The sequence below is a fragment of the Herpailurus yagouaroundi genome, unplaced genomic scaffold (genome assembly GCF_014898765.1).
Source record: "Herpailurus yagouaroundi ecotype Mexico unplaced genomic scaffold, PumYag 557, whole genome shotgun sequence".
In the NCBI taxonomy this organism is placed as follows: domain Eukaryota; kingdom Metazoa; phylum Chordata; class Mammalia; order Carnivora; family Felidae; genus Herpailurus; species Herpailurus yagouaroundi.
In genome coordinates this window covers 1,896,669-1,917,990 of record NW_024412774.1, presented here as the reverse complement: position 1 = coordinate 1,917,990, position 21,322 = coordinate 1,896,669, and the positions used below count along the sequence as shown (strand labels likewise).

The 21,322-nt window shown below is 40.9% G+C and overlaps 1 protein-coding gene and 1 long non-coding RNA gene across 2 annotated transcripts; both read right to left on the bottom strand.

Annotated features, from left to right (window-relative positions):
* Window positions 1-267: 267 nt before the first annotated feature.
* Window positions 268-13,019, bottom strand: LOC121023495 (uncharacterized). The gene is made up of 3 exons (XR_005787430.1): window positions 12,391-13,019; window positions 9,415-9,646; window positions 268-562 (listed from the first exon to the last, which is right to left on the bottom strand). It is a non-coding gene; the product is annotated as an uncharacterized LOC121023495 (long non-coding RNA).
* LOC121023478 (olfactory receptor 5-like) lies at window positions 1,990-3,040 on the bottom strand. The gene has a single exon (XM_040465420.1). The coding sequence runs from the start codon at window positions 3,038-3,040 to the stop codon at window positions 2,066-2,068; it is 975 nt and encodes a 324-aa protein (XP_040321354.1). The 3' UTR covers window positions 1,990-2,065.
* Window positions 13,020-21,322: the final 8,303 nt, after the last annotated feature.

Here is a 21,322-nt window from a genome sequence, read left to right as displayed (position 1 = left end):
TTTAAAAAAAAGATGTAATTTTCAATTTAAAAATCACTTTATTTTTTTCAAAATTTTTAATGTTTATTTTGAGACAGAGAGAGTGAGAGAGAGAGAGAACGAGCAGAAAAGGGTCAGAGAGAGAAGGAGACACAGAATCTAAAGCAGGCTCCAGGCTCTGAGCCATCAGCATAGAGCCAGACATGGGGCTTGAACTCGTAAACCATGAGATCATGACCTGAGCCGAAGTTGAATGCTTATCTGACTGAGCCACCCAGGTGCCCCTAAAAAATCACTTTAATCTGTGTCTTTTGTGTCCATAAGACAGAGCTGAACCTCTTTCACTGGGAACTCAAGATGCCATTCTGTTGTGGTTCCAGCTGCACTAGACTCAGCGTTGTGTGGACATATCAGGGGTGTCGTATCTGGTGCCTGTGCACCAGTGTCATCTGAATGCCGTGATCTTCCTTGTCTTCCCTGTGCATGCAGACACCTTCAAGGTCTGGCTTCTGCATCCCCAGTTGCTGTGGCACCACACTCCACTCCTCTTGCTATTCCTCCGTGGAGCTCACTTCACAGCCAGCTGAAAATATGCAAAGCATAACGTGAGCACCTCAGAGCATGGACCCCATCCGCGTTGCCCGGAACAATGCCTGGTCCACGTTAGCTGCTCGGTGAATCTGGTCGAATAAATAAGAGAACAACTCACTGAAGAAAGGTGATGTCTTATCCATCTCCATATTCCCAAAGATTTACAGCTATAATAATTCTACTGTCTATAGAGAATTTGCTGAATTTCAGACCCTATTCAAAACACTTTATATAGACTTGTCACATTCACAGCCACACTGTGAGGGAGATATGTGTGACAAAGGTTGTGGTCATCTACAACATCAGTCCTTCCTTCTTCCTTTAGTAATAGATCCACCATATCTCCGCTGGAAATCCAGAAAAAAAAAATGTTTCCATGGCACACAAACAGACATTCAGATCAATGGAACAGAAAAGGGAACCCAGAAATGGACCCACAAATGTATGGCCAACTCATCTCTGACAAAGCAGGAGAGAATATCCAATGGAATAAAGACAGTCTCTTCAGCAAGTGGTACTGGGAAAACTGGACAGCGACATGCAGAAGAATGAACCTGGACCACTTTCTTACATCATACACACACAAAAAAATGTTTCTCAGCTCTTCCCTTCTCTCCATGATGTCATAGGAGTATGTGCTGGACAAATGTCCATGGAAAAGTTTTAGGTTATGCTTTTTAGGGGAAAGACACTTTCCTGTACTTCCTTCACTCTCCTTCTCTTCTGGTTGGAATTCAAGCGTGATGACTGGACCTGGAGCAGCCATCTTGCACCCTGACCTGGAAGCGTCATGCTGAGAATGATATCACAAGATAGGGGAACTCTGACGTTTTGGACTGTCTTATTAATACCAAATAAGTGCTGCTACATTGATGAGAAATTCGTTGTATCCTGTTTAAGCAACTGTTTTAGGCTGAAATCCATTACCTAACCAATATGATGCTGTATTAGTCAGTCATTGCTACAACACTGTTTTGTTACAAGCAATCCAAAAATGTTTTCCAGTGGCTTCAGTAGCACACTTGTTTTTTTTTTTTTTTTTTTTTTCTGGCTTCTGGATCTATGGTGGTGTTCTGTTTCAGGCTGCAGGGCAGGCTTAGGTCTGTTCTACTTGTCTCTCATCCCAGAACCAGGAGATGTTCTTCTCAAGGCAAATGGCAAGAAGGCAGTGGAAACAGTTAGTGCTTCCCCAGACATCAGCTCAGGACTCTCAATTTGGTCTACATTCCATTAGCCAAAGCCAATTATATGGTGAAGCAAAAGTTGTTGGGAACAGGGAAGGAGTGTTATCTTATTATTACTTTTTAAAGTTTTTATTTAAATTCCAGTTGGTTAACATACAGTGTAATATTAGTTTCAGGTGCACAATCTAGTGACCCAACACTTTCATACATCACCCGGTGCTCATCACAAGGGCCCTCCTTCTTCCCCATCACCTGTTCAATGCACCCCCACCCACCTCCCTTCTGGTGACCATCAGTGTGCTCTGTTAAAATCAGGAGTGGGCAAAGTGTGTTGTCGCTGAAGAGACCCGGGGTGAGTGGAGGGTTTTCTGCAGCACTGCCTGGACCTCCCTGTTCCGCAGGCAGTAGATGACGGGGCTGCACATGGGTGTGACCACCGTGTAGATGACAGATAGCACCTTGTTGAGGTCTGTGGAACCGATGAGGCGGGGGCGGGAATACATGAAGAGGACCACCCCATAGAAGATGCCCACCACCACCAGGTGGGAGGCACAGGTGGAGAGGGCTCTGCAGCGGGTGACGGCTGATGGCATGTGGAGCACAGCCCTCCCGATGGCCACATAGGAGGCCAGAGCCACTAGCAATGACCCACAGAAGATGACGATAGCAGAGATGAAGTCCACCAGCTCCGTCAGGGCCACGTTAGTGCAGGACAGGTTGAGCAGAGGGGAGACATCACAGAAAAAGTGGTTGAGGACATTGGGGCCACAGTAGGACAGACTGGCGATGCATGATGTCTTGGCCACTGAGACCAACAGCCCCCCAAGCCATGAGGACAAGGCTAAGCCCAGGCAGACCTGGGGCCTCATGAGCAGTGGGTAGTGGAGTGGGCGGCAGATGGCCACGTAGCGGTCATAGGCCATGGAGGCCAGGAGGGTGCACTTGGTACTAATGAGAGCTATGAATAAAAAAAGCTGTGTCATGCAGGCTGCGAAGGGCACATGGCATGGACTGGAGCCCAGCCCCACGAGCAGGCTGGGCACGGTCACGGACACGTAGCACATCTCCAGGCAGCTCAGGTTGCCCAGGAAGAAATACATGGGCTTGTGGAGCTCGATGTGACTGCAGATGAGGTAGATGATGAGCATGTTCTCCAGGAGGGTCAGCAGGTAGAGGGCCAGGAAGATGGCAAACAGGACAATCCTTATGCCCAGCCTTGTGGATAAACCCAACAAGACAAACTCCTGGACTCTGGTCACGTTGCCCAACTCCAGGGGCCTCTCCATCTAAGTGCAAAACAAGCAGGTTACAGGAGACTGTGATCCACGCAGGAGTAAAACGGCAAAGAGGAAGAGCATCAGGGGTCCCGAGAGCCAATGTAAGTGCTGTGGGTTGACTGTTGTCAGGAGGACTGGTGAGGTGGGACGTCGCAAAACCGGAAATGGAAAACCTCCACATGTACTTAGTAAATCTGTGACCTTCGGCAATTCAACCCTTATAAGCCTCAGGTATCTTTTTTAAAAAAATTAATGTTTATTTTTGAGAGAGAAATACAGCCAGGGTGGGGGAAAGGCGGGGGGGGGGGGGTGGAGACATAGAATCTGAAACTGAGCCTCAGTTATCTTGTCTGTAAAATGGAGGTAAAAGCTATGATTGTTTTTTTCTTTTCTTTTGATGACTTTAAGTGGTCTGGTCTTTGTCTTTCCTTCCTTCCTTCCTTCCTTCCTTCCTTCCTTCCTTCCTTCCCCTTCCTTCCTTTCTCTCTCTCTCTCTCTCTCTCTCTCTCTCTCCCTCTCCTTTTTCTCATTCTTGAAAAGTTTCTCAGGATGCAAGGGGTTGTCTCCAATAGTTTAAATAAAGGAAGATTCACAATCCCTTTATTCTGAAACGCATACCTCTTTTAATAGGTTGAATTTCTGGGGGAAATTTGTCACTGCTTATTAGAGAAAAGTACCATCAATAATGGTTTTTCTAAGAAAGACCAATGAATAATTTCCTTTCTGAATATTTCTAAAAATGACTCCTTCTAGAAAGAGAACACATTCTTTTTTTTTTAAGGAAAAAAACTATATGTGTTAACACCACATATGTGCCCCTACACTGTGCTGCATGTTTTAAACACATGGAGATCAATTAATTTCCACAACCCTACAAAAATAGCATGATTTTATCCATTCATACACGACTGTACTGAGGCTCATAAGCAGTAAGTAACTTGTCCAAAGAACAGAGTTCTAGAAGTAGGGGTCTTTATGGGGCATCTGGGTGGCTCAGTCGGTTAAGTGTCTGGCTCTTGGTTTCAGCTTAGGTCATGATCTTGTGGTTTCATGAGTTCGAGCTCCACGTCAGGCTCTGTGATGACAGTGTGGAGCCTGCTTGGGATTCTCTTTCTCTCCCTCTCTGTCTCTGCTCCTCCCTCACTTGCGCTGTCTCTGTCTCACTCAAAATAAATAAATAAGCTTTTAAAAATACAAAAATAAAAAATAAAAAAAGAAGAAGCAGGGGTCCTTTGCCTCTGTTGCTGACTCTGAGGATCCAGTATGATTTTTAGGTCACTGGCATGCATAAAATATGCTATTTGGACTTATTTCTGACTTGCTATTTATCGTATGTATCAAACAGCAATTATATGAGTGTTTACTATGCACAAGGGGCCTGAAATCAAACAGCGAACAAAACCAGTGGCCGTAAGCTTTCACAAATTATATTCTTGCTAGTGAGGAATAGAGAAAGCAAACAAGAAGACAAATATAGGGATAAATTTTAGCTAAGAAGAAAGCCAAGAAAGAAGATGGCCAGTAATGTCTGGAGGAACAGGCTGAACACTGAGCTAGAGAGAGCGCACTTGAAACAGAATAGGAAAAAGCACGTGCAAAAACCTGAAGTTGGGAAGGCGTTTAGCATTGCTGGGGAAAACGAGATCCAGGGTGGCCCAGGAGTGCAGAACTGAGGAGGGAAGGAAGTCATTTTCTGCCCACAATGCCCCATCTCTACCTCGATGCACTCTAAATCTCTCGTGGTGTGCTAGTCTCTGAGTTAAAGATCCCAATGAAAAAAATTATGTGTCAGAGATAAACAGAGTAACAGGGTGGGGTGAGGCTTGGGAACATACACATATATATATTTACAAACTTGATTTATCACATAACTTGTATTGAGGATAATCAGGAAGAAGATAGGTCTTTCTATTAATGGTTTTGGGTAAATTATTTGTGTAGAAAAATAAAAGGAAATTGAAACCATACATCATACCACATGCAGAGAAAATCGATTTCAGGCGAATGAAAACCAAAAGGTGAAGTGCGAATTTCTGAAATTTTAGAAAACAAAATAAAAGTATATCTTTGTGGCCTTGGTGGCAGAGAAAACTATAAGAATATAAGAAAAGAATTCAAAACTTGCCTGCTTTAAAATGTAAACATAAAAAAATAAATAAATAAAATTAAAAATCTGGGACACCCGGATGGCTTAGTCAGAAGAATGTGTGACTCTTGATCTCGGGGTCGTGAGTTTGAGCCCCGCATTGGGTGTAGAGATTACTTAGATAAGTAAACTTGAAAAAAATGTAAAGTGTAACTATCAAAAGAAAAGCTGATCACCAAAAAAAATTAAAAATCACAAACTGGAAAAATATTCCTGCAATACATATGGGTGACAAGGAATCCCTATGTAGGATATACAAAGGAATTGGACAGTTAATATGCAAAATAGGTTTTTTCCACAGAAATTTGGGGAAAAGGCCTGAATGTATACCTCATGAAAAAATAATTCATCACTGAAAACATGGAAATACGCTAATCTCATTAGTAACAAAGGAAATGAAAATTAATACCCAAATTAGATACCACTTCACATCCGTGGAATTGGCACAAATATAAACTTCTGAAAACATTAAGTTTAATCATGCTAACTTTCACACATGGTCGCTGACAGTCTGAATTGGCATGATCACTTCAGAAAACAATTTGGCATTATGTGGTAAATTTTAAGGTATGACCATGCCCCAGAAATTCTGTGTCCAAGCATATATCCAGAGTAACTAATGTTCACAGCTGCACCGTTTTACTAGAAAAAAAAAAAAAAAACTGTAAACATCCCCAGTGTTTAGTGGTAGAATTGATAACTAAATTATGATTTCCTTATACAATGGAATACTATTCTATAAAGCAATGAGTGAATCAGAGCCACATCTAATGTTATGAATAAATCAATTTCAGAAACGTTATACTGAACAAAGAAAGAGTTACATGAGTGTGCAGTTATAATTCCATTTACATAAAAGCCAAACTGTGCAAAAAAATGTTAAGAAACATATTGTTTAGGGATACAAAGTCATGTGGCAGATAAAATAGGAGAAAAGTGAGCCCCAAATTCAAGAAACATACTTCCTAGCAGTGAGGAGTGGTGTAGGAAGGGCACACAGGGGCTTCAAAGATCATTTTCTTAAAATGGCTAGTAAGTACAAGGGAGTCATTGCACCTTTATTTTATTTTTTTCTATTTTTATTTTAATTCCAGTATAGTTAACATATAGTGATATATTAGTTTCAAGTGTACAATATAGTGATTTGTGTCAGCAGCCCAAGTGTCCATAAACTGACAAATGGATAAAGGAGAGGTGGTGTATGTGTACGTAACATATATATGTATGTGTGTGTATACATATACACATAATGGAATATTATTCATCCATAAAAAAGAATGAAATCTTGTCATTTGCAATGACATGGATGGAGCTAGAGAGTATAATGCTGTGTGAAATAAGTCACAGAAACGCACAAAAACAAATGCATCATTATTTTTATACCTATTTCTGGGTTGCATTTTTTGTATCCACTCATTATTTATATAAAAGCCATTTGTTTCATTTTTTAAGTTTATTTACTTATCATTTTGAGAGAGAGAGAGCATAAGCAAGGAAGAGGCAAAGAGAGACAGAGAGAGACAGAGAGAGAGAGAGAGAGAGAGAATCCTAAGCAGGCTCTGCACCATAAGCACAGAGCCCAATGTGGGGCTTGAACTCACAAACTATAAGATTACAACTTGAGCCAAAGTCAGATGCTTAACCACTGAGCAACCCAGGTGCCCCTATAAAAGCTACTGATAAAAACAGTTTCTATGTGTGTTAAAATATATGTATTTACACACAAAAAAACTCAATTTTATGTATGTTAATTTTAAAAATAAATTTTAAAAGTAATTTTCTTGCTCCCACGGTGCTCCCTGAGGTAACAATTGGTATCAGTGTCTGAAGGTCCTTTCAGAAATATTGATGGCACATTCTTGCACTTAATGTATGGGTCCACCCTCTCTCCCTTTAAAAAATGACAAAAATTTCACATGAAGTGTACTAAGATTTCTTTGAATCCAAATATTATGTTCTTTCTCCAATTCTTTAATGCCTTCTCCTTCAATTTCAGCAAAATTTCCCCACTGACCATGCTTAATTCCTAACATGTCCAAATTAAGAAAAAAGGATCATTCCCTCCAAAACTGTTGGTTTAGGCAAAGATAGACGAGGTCATTAAGATACTCCCCTTCAAGTAACAGATAAAAACACCTTGAATAATATGAATGAAATAAATTATTGGTGGTCATTGTTGATGCTGTTTTATGATTATGGGGACACAGTTTGGCACAGGAAGGTAGATATGTTTTGGTGAAAACTTCCCTCTTGGTATTTTGGCACAAGCCCTCATTTTTCAGACAAGCACAATGAGGCTCAAAGTTGGTACTTCAAGTTATTTTCAGGCCAACTTCTGTCTAGGGTGGATGTTCTTAGCTCTGAATGGGGTCACCTGGCCCGTTGGGCTGTTCTTGGCCGGGAGTAAGAGCTGGGCCCATTAGAGGTGCTCTCTCTGGTGCTAAAAACGAGTGTCTGTTGCAGTCTCTTGCCATGGGCTTCCTTCCTGTCTATGCTCTGCCTTACCTCTGTCCTGCTTTTTCCTTCCTCTCCTTTTTTTTTAAAATTTTTAAACGTTTATTTACTATTGAGAGACAGAGAGACACAGAGCATGAGCAGGGAAGGGGTAGAGAGAGAGGGAGACACAGAATCTGAAGCAGGCTCCAGGCTCTGAGCTGTCAGCACAGAGCCCAACGTGGGGCTAGAACTCACAAACCACGAGATCATGACCTGAGCCGAAGTCAGTCGCCTAACCACTGAACCACCCAGGCGCCCTGCCCTCCTCTTCTTCTAGCTGCTCCTGTTCTTAACTTCTTCCTGAAGACTTCTTCATGTTATCTTGCCCTTCTGATAACTTTAGATGCTCTGGAATGTCCTTGATTAACCTGCTGAATAACTCACAAATGCACCTAAAAAGGTACTGGGCTCTCTGGGGATGGCTGCACAAACATTTTGCACCTGAATTGCACCAAGAGCCTGAGATATAGTCAAGGTTGACATGATTTTTGCCCCTGCAGAGGTTATGATGAGCAGTGAGCAAAATTCCTAATCTCTCTAAACCTGAGCTACTACTGAAGATGGTAACAATAGGTCCACGAGGAATAAAAAAGATACTAGCTAAAATGGCTTTCATTTATTGCCTGCTTTCTGTGTCCGGGCAATCTAGATGCAGTAAAATACAGTGCAGCTGGCTTCATGCATTTTTACTATTGCCCAAAATAAGGAATATACTCACGTTGTTACCCAATCACAATGGTGCGCACATACACCACATATACAAATAAAGCAGAAATCTCTCAAAGAAATACTTACCTTTAATCTGTATGATTGCCTTTCATATTTTCTCTAATGTTCTAGCCATGTGATTTTTAAAGATTTTTTAATGTTTATTTTTGAGAAAAAGAGAGACAGAGTGTGAGCGGGGTAGGGGCAGAGAGAGAGGGAGACACAGAATCTGAAGCAGGCTCCAGGCTCCGAGCTGTCAGCACAGAGCCCGACGCGGGGCTCCAACTCACAAGCTGTGAGATCATGGCCTGAGCTGAAGTCGGATGCCCAACCGACTGAGCCACCTAGGTGCCCCTCCAGGTGATTTTTAAAAAGATTTTATTTTTTAAGTATCTCTACACCCAACATGGGGCTCAAACTCACAACCCCGAGATCAAGAGTTGCACACTTCACTGACTGAGTCATCCAGGAGCCTCTATGCCATGTGATCTTTAACGTTAGTACTGACTTAGGGGCGCCTGGGTGGCTCAGTCAGTTGAGTGACCGACTTCGGCTCAGGTCACGATCTCACGGTTTGTGAGTTTGAGCCCCACAGCGGGCTCTGTGCTGACAGCTCGGAGCCTGGAGCCTGCTTCAGATTCTGTGTCTCCCTCTCTGCCCCTCCCCTGCTCATGCTCTGTCTCTCTCTCTCTCCCTCTCTCTCTCAAAAATAAATAGACATTAAAAAAATTAAAATATATTGCCATTAAGGTTAAGAGAAGGGCTTTGGAATAGACAGACACTGGTTCTAACCCAGGCTCTGCCTCTGACTCAGACAAGGGCTCTGACTTTCTGACCTTTGTGTTGCCTCCAATAGGGAGATAACAGCACTGACTTTCTCACATTGTCATGGGAATTAGACCTCAGATAGTCTCCATGGCACCCAGGTAGTGTCTGGCACCCCACAGGTGACTTATAGGAGGGAGAACTTTTCTGGTCTTCTCTCCCCCCCCCCCCAGCCCCCTCGCCAAATCAAGTAATCTTGTTTTCTTACCTCTCAGCTAAGGTGACACGGGTCCTGCTTTTTCTTTTCTCAAGGAGACTCTGGGGGCCACAAATATTCAGCTTCTGCCCCTGGACATAAGTGAAGATGCCAGTGATGTGAAGTGTTGGCCAGGAATGTTTGGAAGAAGCTGCCTTTGTCCTGAGCAGTGAGTTCACCCACCTCTCTTCGTTTGGCGCCTCTGTTCTCTCAGCTGCCAATGGTACTCTGTGCTCGCAGCCGGCTGCAAGAGAAGGGCCAGTTTAAATCCGAGAGATGGGCCTTAGGGGGCTGTCCTAATCTCTGTGGGTTTAGAGGGGAAAATGAAGCGAAAGCTTTACTTCAGTTGTAGTGAGGCGTGGAAGGAGAGTTCCAAGTCTGTTCTCACAGAGTTTGGAGCTCGTAATAGATGCAAGGATTTATGCTGGATACTGGGATTGCAAAAGCGGAATGAGACGTAATTCCTGCTCTCAGGTTGAAACAGACGTTTATACACAATATAGTAGGAGATGAGCAAACTGTGGGTGTTTGGACCAGGGGAACCTGGGGTTTGGAAATACATGCAGGAGAGAGGTCTGAGCTCAGTCTCTCTGAAGTGTTACAAGATCATGTCTCCTTGAAACAAGACAAGAAATAGATGGAACATTCTTCCAGCTCATATGGAAAATTAAAATATCCTTTCCCCACTTCCTGCTGGATATTTTAGCTGCCTGAGTTAACATTTAATGTTGAGAATTCTATGCATGAAGCACATCTTTTCCTCTCTGTGCTGTGGATTACCCACTAAATAGGTCTCTCTGTTCCTGGGATGCCCGATGCAAATTTGGAGGGAGGACAATCAAATTGCATTTTTTTCTTTTCTCCTCTTGTGTGATCAGCTTACATAGATAGATTTATTTATTTACTTTTAAAGATTTATTTATTTTTGAGAGAGAGAGCAGGGGAAGGGGAGAGGGAGGGAGGGAGGGAGGGAGAGAGAGAGAGAGAGAATCCAAAGCAGAGAGCAGAGAGTTCGATACAGGGCTTGAACCCACAAATTATGAGATCATGACCTGAGCTGAAGTCATTCAACTGGCTGAGCCACCCAGGTGCCCCTAGATTTATTTGTTTTTAAATTATTTATTTTAAGTAATATCTACACCCAAAGTGGGGCTTGAGCTCATGACCCTGAGATCAAGAGTCACATGCTCCTCTGACTGAACCAGCCAGGTGCCTCCATAGATACATTTAAAAGGAATGTGCCCAGGGGTGCCTGGGTGGCTCAGTCGGTTAAGCATCTGACTTCAGCTCAGGTCATGATCTCACAGTCCATGAGTTCGAGCCCCACATCAGGCTCTGTGCTGACAGCTCAGAACCTGGAGCCTGCTTTGGATTCGGTGTCTCCTTCTCTCTCTGCCCCTCCCCTGCTCATTCTCTGTCTCAAAAATAAATAAAAACATTAAAAAATTTTAAAAGGAATGTGCCTATAATTATAACGTAGCATTCTCTCAGGAACAGTAAAGACTTTAGTCTATAAAATGCTTCAGTCAACAAGCAATACAAGATATTTTTGAGCTAATGTCTGACCCATATTCTCTCTAGGATGTTATCTGTTCCTCCCATATTTAAAAAAATTTTTTTTAATGTTTATTTTTTAGAGAGAGAGAGATAGATCACGAGCAGGGGCAGGGCAGAGAGAGAGAGGGAGACACAATCCAAAGTGGGCTCCAGGCTCTGAGCTGTCAGCACAAAGCGTGATGAGGGGCTTAAACTCAGGGACTGCGAGATCATGACCTGAGCCCAAGTCGGAGGCTTAACCGACTGAGTCCCCCAGGTGCCCTGCTCCTCCCATCTTTTAAGGGAACGAAGGCTAAAATACTTTAACGTAGTCTTGCTTTAAGTACTTAAGTACTTTAAGTACTTTCCTAGCTTTATCCTATACACACAAATACAACAGTGAACTTTGCACATCTATGCCAATGTCTGTCTTTCTGTCCTCCCCCCTGAATGAAATCTAACTCATCTCTCAAGCTCATTTTCACCTCCTTAGAGTAGCTGTTACCCACTTTTCCTTTTCCAGACACCAGGAACTAATGCTTTTTTCCTCCTGACGAAGAAGTGTGTTGAAGATGGCATGCTCCCCAGCAGGTATCTAGGAACTGGATTGAATGTCTGGGCTTTAAACCAAATTTGGAGCTTGAGAATCTGAATTGAAATTCTTGATCTATCATTCAAATGTTGTGTGATTTTGACCTCCCTGAGTTTCTGTGTCTCCATCTATAAAATGGTGACTGTGATGCTCACCAGAAAGATTTCTCATGAATATTAATTATTCAATGCACATAAGGTGCCTATTACAATTCCTAGTATGTATTAGGAGCTCAGTAGGTGGTAGCTTTTGCTATCATTGATACACATAGCCTCCACAGTAAAAAAAACCTGAAACATTGCTGACACAAAGTTTAAAGGTTAAAAGTGCTAAATATGGAGCAACCTAAGAGTCCACTGATAGAGGAAAGGGTAAGGGTATGTATGTGATACATGCACACAATGGAATGTTATGCAAACATAAAAAAGATGAGAATGTGGGGGAGAGGAGCCAACGTGGTGGAACAGCATGGAACTTTTCTTTGCATCTCTCATCCCTTAAATACAGCCAGATCAACACTAAACCATCCTGCACACCTAGAAAACTGATTTGAGGATTAACACACCAATCTGCACAACCTGAACCACAGAATTCAGCAGGTATGCAGCGCTGAGAGGTGAAGTGGGGGAGAGACATTTGGAGAGTGCAGAGAGCTGTTTGTGCTTGTGGAGAGAGGACAGAGATGGGGGCAGAGGTGGAGCGTATGGAAAGCATCCCCCTTACCCAAAGCAGCTGGAGAGAAAAGAAAATGTATGCAATTGACTGAAAAAAAAAGGGAGAAAGGAGAAGGAGAGGGTTTAAACTACATTAAACTCTGTAAACAGGGGGAGCACAGAGTCCAAAACTCCGCAGCTGCATACCTGGTGGAGCTCTGATGGGAGGGGCGAATCCCCGGGAGCAGAAACCGAGGTCCTCAGGCCACAAAGGAGGCGGTTCCCCTGCTGGGAGGACTCCCCACGGGCAAACGTCCCAGCGGATCCTGGAGAACAACCACATTCGCTGGTGCTGGGACAAGGCCGTTGGGGGGTGAAGCTTGGCGCCAGATGTGAGTTGTGATTTTCCAGAATCCCTGAAACGCCGCTGCTACACGCGGGTGTGAACTTTTTCTGGGGCGGGCTGGCACCCAGCCGCAGTCTCTGGGCATTGGCAGCAGCACAGTCTCGTGAATGTTCCTGGGGGTGGCCGGCACCAGCCAGTGCTCGGTGAGACCCTCCCGCAGAAGGTCTGAGCGGAACAAAGCCACAGTCCCTCAGAAGTGAGGGGTTGGGAAACACAGCTGCTTCTGAGATAAAACTCAGGAGGGAGGTGCTGCCTGGCAGTCTGACCGCTTGGTCACGGACATTGTGGAAGCGGGGGGTGGATGGAAGCTGGACACAGGATGAGTGCACGATTGCTGGTCAGAGAGAACAGAACTCTGATACTACTGACCACACAGCGGGTGATGCCATTTTCGCCCCTCCCGCACATGCGCACACACACCTACATGCGCCACAACATCCACCCCAGTAAGCTAAGCAGTGCCATCTAATGGAGAACAGAGCCTTTACACTAAGCCCCGCCCAACGGGGCCAACCTCTCTCTTCAGGAACCCAAGTCTCTCCACCTGCTTGTTTTACCGACAATAAAGTGCTTCATAGTTTGACTTCCAGGGGAAAATGAAGTAATTTCACTCGTATTTCAGTCTGTTTGCTGGTCGCTTTATTCACTTTTCTTTTTTTTCTCTCTTTTCTTTTCTTTTTCTTGAATAAAGAAAGAGAAAAAATTTATTTCTATTTTCAATTTTTATTAAAAATATTTTTCTTTAATTTTTTAATACTATATTTTTACTATTTTGTAAATTTTTCAAATTCCATTTTACTTCCATCGTTTCATTTTATTCTATTTCTTTGTATTCATTTTTTCAAATTATCAAATGTTTTCCTTTTTTCTTCCCTTTTTTCTCTATTCTAACAAGCTCCTTTCAACAACCAGACCAAAACACACCTAAGATCTAGCGTCATTTATTTGATCTTGTGTGTGTGTGTGTGTGTTGTTTTTAATTTTAAGTTTATTTTTACCTTATTAATTCCTTTTCTTCCTTCAAAATGATGAAACGAAGGAATTCACCCCAAAAGAAAGAGCAGGAAGAAACGGCAGCCAGGGACTTGATCAACACAGATACAAGAAAGATGTCTGAGCCAGAATTTAGAATCATGATAATAAGAATACTAGCTGGGATTGAAAATAGATTAGAATCCCTTTCTACAGAGATAAAGTCAAGTCAGGATGAAACAAAAAACTCTATAACTGAGCTGCAATCTTGAATGGGTGCTTCAGTGGCAAGGATGGATGAGGCAGAGCAGCGAATCAGTGATATAGAAGACAAAATTATGGGGAATAATGAAGCAGAAAAAAAGAGGGAGACTAAGGCAAAAGAGCACAGTTTAAGAATTAGAGAAATCAGTGACTCATTACAAAGGAACAGCATCAGAATCATAAGGGTCCCAGAAAATGAAGAGAGAGAAAAAGGGGTAGAAGGGTTATGTGATCAAATCATAGTGGAAAACTTTCCTAACTTGGGGAAAGACACAGACATCAAAATCCAGGAAGCACAGAGGACTCCCTTTAGACTCAACAAAACCCGACCATCAACAAGGCATATCATAGTCAAATTCACAAAATACTCAGTTGAGGAAAGAATCGTGAAAGCAGCAAGGGAAAAAAGTCCTTAACCTAAAAGGGAAGACAGATCGGGTTTGCAGCAGACCTTTCTACAGAAACGAGACAGGCCAGAAAGGAGTGGCAGGATATATTCAATGTGCTGAATTGGAAGAATATGCAGCCAAGAATTCTTTACCCAGCAAGGCTGTCATTCAAAATAGAAGGAGAGATTAAAAGTTTCCCAGACCAACAAAAATTAAAAGAGTTCATGACCACTAAACCAGCTCTGCAAGAAATTTTGAGGGGCACTTTCTCAGGGAAGAAAAGATGGGGAAAAAAAAGACTGAAAGCAACAAAGGCTAGAAAGGATCAGAGAATACCACCAGAAATTCCAACTGTCCAAGAAACATAATGTCAATAAACTTATCTTTCAGCACTCACTCTAAATATCAATGGATTAAATGTTCCAATCAAAAGACATAGGGTAACAGAATGGATAAGAAGACAAGATCCATCTCTATGCTGTTTACAAGAGACCCACTTTAGACCTAAAGACACCTATCATGCTAATGGTCAACAAAAGAAAGCCAGAGTAGCCATACTTATATCAGACAATCTAGACTTTAAAATAAAGATTGTAACAAGAGATGAAGAAGGGCATTATCATAATAAAGAGGTCTATCCATCAAGAAGACCTAACAACTGTAAACATTTATGTGCCAAATGTGGAAGCACCCAAATATGTAAATCAATTAATCACAAACATAAAGAAATTCATTGATAATAATACCATAATAGTAGGGGACTTCAACACCCCACTTACAGCAATGTATAGATCATCTAAATAGAAAATCCACAAGGAAACAATGGCTTTGAATGACACTCTGGACCAGATGGACTTAACAAATATATTCAGAACATTTCATCCTAAAGCAGTGGAATATACATTCTTCTCCAGTACACATGGAACATTCTCCAGAATAGATCACATGGTGGGACACAAATCAGCCCTCAACAAGTACAAGAAGATTGAGATCATACCATGCATATTTTCAGACTTCAACGCTATGGAATTTGAAATCAACCACATGAAAAAAATTAGAAAGATAACAAATATTGGAGACTAAAGAACATCCTAATAAAGAAAGAATGGACTAAAAAGAGGAAATTAAAAAGTTCATGGAAGCCAATGAAAATGACAATACCACAGCCCAAAACCTCTGGGATGCAGCAAAGGTAGTCATAAGAGTGAAGTATATAGCAATCCAGGCTTTCCTAAAGGAGGAAGAAAGTTCTCAGATACATAACCTAATCTTATACCTTAAAGAGCTGGAAAAAGAACAGCAAATAAAACCCAAAATAAAGATTAGAGCAAAAATCAATGCTATCAAAACCTATAAAACAGTAGAACAGATCAATGAAACCAGAAGCTGGTTCTTTTTTTTTTTAACATTTATTTATTTTTGAGACAGAGAGAGACAGAGCATGAATGGGGGAGGGGCAGAGAGAGAGGGAGACACAGAATTGGAAGCAGGCTCCAGGCTCCTAGCCATCAGCCCAGAGCCCGACGTGGGGCTTGAACTCACAGACCGCGAGATCGTGACCTGAGTCGAAGTCGGACGTTTAACCGACTGAGCCACCCAGCCATCCCCAGAAGCCGGTTCTTTGAAAGAATTAATAAAATCAATAAACCCCTAGCCAGTTTGATCAAAAAGCAAAAGGAAAGGACCCAAATAAATAAAATCAAGAATGAAAGAGGAGAGATCACAACCAACACAGCAGAAATAAAAACAGTAATAAGAGAATATTATGAGCAATTATATGCTAACAAAAAGGGCAATCTGGAAGAAACAGACAAATTCCTAGAAACATATAAACTACCAAAACTGAAACAGGAAGAAATAGAAAATTTGAACAGACCCATAATCAGTAAGGATATTGAATTAGTAAGCAAAAATCTCCCAAAAAAACAAGAGTCCAGGGCCAGATGTCTTTCCAGGGTAATTCTACCAAACATTTAAAGAAGGGTTAACACCTATTCTCTATAAGCTATTCCAAAAAAATAGAAATGGAAGCAAAACTTCCAAACTCTTTATATGAAGCCAGTATTACCATGATTCCAAAAGAGACAAAGACCCCAGTAAAAAGTAGAACTGCAGACCAATTTCCCTGATGAACATGGACACAAATGTCCTCAACAAGATACTAGCCAACTGGATCCAACAAGACATTAAAAAAATTATTCACCACGACCAAGTGGGATTTATACCTGGGATGCAAGGCTGGTTCAATATCCACAAAACAATCAATGTGATATATCACATCAATAAAAGAAAGGACAAGAACCACATGATCCTCTCAATAGATTCAGAGAAAACATTTGACAAAATATAACATCCTTTCTTGATAAAAACCCTCAAGAAATTACGGATAGAAGGATCATACCTCAAGATCATAAAAGCCATATAGGAAAGACCCACTGCTAATATCATCCTCAATGGGGAAAAACTGAGAACTTTCCCTGTAAGGTCAGTAACAGGACAGGGATGTCCACTATCACCACTGTTATTCAACATAGTACTGGAAGTCTTAGCCTCAGCAATCAGACAATACAAAGAAATAAAAGGCATCCACATTGGCCAGGTGGAGGCCAAACTTTCATTTTTCACAGATGTGATACTTTACATGGAAAACCCAAAAGATTCCACCAAAAACTGCTAGAACCGATTCATGAATTCAGCAAAGTTGCAGACTATAAAATCAATGCACAGAAATTGGCTGCATTCCTATACACCAATAATGAAGCAACAGAAAGAGAAATCAAGACATCGATCCCATTTACAATTGCACCAAAAACCATAAAATACCTAGGAATAAATCTAACCAAAGAGGTGAAAAGTCTATATGCTGAAAACTATAGGAAGCTAAAGAAATTGAAGAAGACACAAAAATAATGGAAAAATATTTCGTGCTTCTGGATAGGAAGAACAGATATTGTTAAAATGTCAATATTACCCAAAGAAATCTACATATTCAATGCAATCCCTATCAAAATAACACCAGCATTCTTGACAGAGATAGAATCAACAATCCTAAAATTTGTGTGGAACCAGAAAAGACCCCAAATAGCCAAAGCAATCTTGAAAAAAAAAAAAAAAACCAAAGCGGGGGCATCACAATCGGACTTCAAGCTATACTACAAAGCTGTAATCATCAAGACAGTACGGTACTGGCACAAAAACAGACACGCAGATCAATGCAACAGAATAGAGAACCCAGAAATGGACCCACAAACAGATGGCCAACTCATCTTTGACAAAGCAGAAAAGAATATCCAATGGAATAAAGACAGTCTCTTCAGCAAATGGGGTTGGGAATATTGGTCAGCGATATGCAGAAAAATGAACCTGGACCACTTTCTTTCACCATACAGAAAAATAAACTCAAATGGATGAAAGACCTAACTGTAAGACAGGAAGTCATCAACATCCTAGAGGAGAAAGCAGGCAAAAACCTCTTTGACCTCAGCTGCAGCAACTTCTTTCTCAACATGTCTCCAGAGGCAAGGGAAATAAAAGCAAAAATGAACTATTGGGACCTCATAACGATAAAAAAGATTCTGCACAGTGAAAGAATCAATCAGCAAAGCTAAAGGGAAACTGATAGAATGTGAGAAGATATTTGCAAACCACATATTAGATAAAGGGTTAGTATCCAAAATCTATAGAGAACTTATACCAAACTCAACACCCAAAAAACAAATAATCCAGTGAAGAAATGGGCAAAAGACATGAATAGACACTTCTCCAAAGAAGACATCCAGATGGCCAACTGACACATGAAAAAATGCTCAACATCGCTCATCATCAGGGAAATACAAATCAAAACCACATGGAGATACCACCTCACACTGTCAGAATGGCTAACATTAACAACTCAGGCAACAACAGATGTTGGCGAGGATGCGGAGAAAAAGGATCTCTTTTGCACTGCTGGTCGGAATGCAAGCTGGTGCAGCCACTCTGGAAGACAGTATGGAGGTTCTTTCAAAAAATTAAAAATAGAACTACCCTACAACCCAGCAATTGCACTACTAGGTATTTATCCAAGGGTTACAGGTGTGCTGTTTCGAAGGGACACATGCACCCCAATGTTTATAGCAGCACTATCAACAATAGCCAAATAATGGAAAGAGCCAAAATGTCCGTTGACAGATGAATAGATAAAGAAGATGTGGTACACACACACACACACACACACACACACACACACACACACAATGGAGTATTACTTGACAATTAAAAAGAATGAAATCTTGCCATTTGCAACTATATGGATGGAACTAGAGGGTATTATGCTAAGCAAAATTAGTCAGTCAGAGAAAGACAAATATCGTATGACTTCACTCATATAAGGACTTTAAGATACAAAACAGATGAACATAAGGGATGGAGAACAAAACATGGAGGGGTTGTGGGAGGCGGGATGAGCTAAATGGGTAAGGGGCATTAAGGAATCTACTCCTGAAATCATTGTTGTTCCCTATGCTAACTAACTTGGATATACATTTTTTAAAAAAGAGAGAAGTTTATATCTCTCTCAAATAAAATACAATAAGATCCTTCTATTTTGTAGCCCACTTGGCATAGTTTCCATTGTCAAATTCACCTCTTGTTCCAAATGGCTACTCCAGTTCCAGCCACTTTGTCTCCCCCTCCCCACCTTTTCAGTAAAGAGGCGTAAGAAAAAAGAAAGATAAAGACATATCTTCACCCAAAAGAATGCTTAAAATTTTTCATTAAGATCTTAAAATTTTTTACCACAAGAAAAATCCTTTTTATAACTATGTATGGTGATGTATATTAACTAGACTTATTGTGGTGATTATTTCACAACATATACAAATATCAAACCATTATGTTGTACAGCTGAAACTAACACAATGTTATATGTCAACTATATCTAAGTTAAAAAAAAATAAAAAGAAAATATATCTATAGAAAAAAGATGAGATTGTGTCTTTCCAGACAACATAGATGGACTTGGAAGGGGTTATATCAAGTGAAAATAGTCAGAGAAAGAAAAATACCATAAGATTTCACCCTTATGTGGAATCTAAAAAATAAAAATGAATAAATAAACAAACAAAAATCAGAATCAGACCTGCAAACACAAAGAACAAATTGATCGTTGCTAGAAGGGTGGGGAATCGGCTAAATGGTTGAAGGGGAGAGGAAGGCACAGACTTCCGGTTATGGAACAAGTAAGTCATGGAGATGATAGGTATAACGAAATGTGGTCAACGATATTAGATAAGGTTGTATGGTGGGGCACCTAGGTGGCTCAGTCGGTTAAGCGTCCAACTTCAGCTCAGGTCATGATCTCACCATTTGTGAGTTCGAACTCCACGTTGGGCTCTGTGCTGACAGCTGGGAGCCTGGAGCCTGCTTCCGATTCTGTGTCTCCCTCTCTCTCTTCCCCTCCTCTGCACATGCTGTGTCTCTCTCAAAAACAAATAAACATTAAAAAAGAAAGAATAGGTTGTATTGTGACAGATGATAGCTATGCATGTGGTGAGCACTGCATAATGTTTGAACTTGTTGAACCACCATGTTGTATGGCTGAAACTAATGTAACATTGTGTGTCAACTACACTCGAAAAAATTTTTAAGTGCTAAAGGGACAGGTATACCATATTTATAATTTGACACTCGATATTGTCAAAATTGTCAATTCTGCCCAAAATGATCTCTAGATTGAATGTTGTCACAATTATAATCTAAGAAGCCACTTTTTGTAGAAATGAATAGGTGAATTTAAAATGTATATGGTAATGTGAAGAACCTAGAAGAGCCAAAACTATCTTGAAAAAGAACAAAGAGGGAAGATTTAAAATTCCTGGTGATTGGGGCGCCTGGGTGGCGCAGTCGGTTAAGCGTCCGACTTCAGCCAGGTCACGATCTCGCGGTCCGTGAGTTCGAGCCCCGCGTCGGGCTCTGGGCTGATGGCTCGGAGCCTGGAGCCTGTTTCCGATTCTGTGTCTCCCTCTCTCTCTGCCCCTCCCCCGTTCATGCTCTGTCTCTCTCTGTCCCAAAAATAAATAAACGTTGAAAAAAAAATTTAAAATTCCTGGTGATAACTCTTACAATAACACTACAATGATCAAGACAATCTCATATTTGTGAAACAATTGACAAATAGATCCATAAAGAATTAAATAGTCTAGAAAGAGAGCCACATATTTATGCTCAATCTGATTTTTCACAAAAATGCCAATGCAATTTAATGGGAGAGTCTTTCCAACAATCACTTTGGTAAAACTGGATAATATGTGAAAACAATACACTCATACACGCAAATGAGGTAGCTAAAACTATAAACCATCTAGGAGAAAACAGGTTATATTTGTGGCCAGGAAATAAGCAAATTTTGTTAGGATGCAAAAAGCAATAACTGTAAATTTAAATATTGATAATTTAGATATCACCAAAATCAAAATCTTCTGTTTATTATAAGACACTATTAAGAATATAGACAGGCAGAGAAAGGCAAATACCATATGATTTCACTCATATGTGGAATTTAGAAAACAAAACAAATGGAACATGGGGGGGGGGGAGAGGGAAACAAACCACAATAGACCCTTAACAAAAGAGAACTGAGGGTTGATGGAGGAAGGTGGGTGGGGGATAGGCTAGATGGGTGATGGGCATTAAGGAGGACACTTGTGATGAGCACTGGGTGTTGTATATAAGTGATGAATCACTGAATCCTACTCTTGACACCAATATTGCACTGTATGTTGACTAAAATATAAATAAACATTTTTAAGAAAAAAAGAATATAGATAGGTAATAGCTAGTAGCAAAGGGATGGGGAAGGGATTGAGATAAAAGTTCTGCCCTAATTTTTTATTTAGCACATATATCTTGGTCGTATCATCATGTCAAACATATAAATCTGTTTCTTTTTATGTAGTACCCCAACGTTTATCTCAGAATGAATATAATGTATTTAATCCATCAATTTTAGATGGATATTAGATTGCTTCTGATTTTTTCATTATAAAGATGCTATGAATATCTCCATATATATATATATATATATATATATATAGAGAGAGAGAGAGAGAGAGAGAGAGAGAGAGAGACC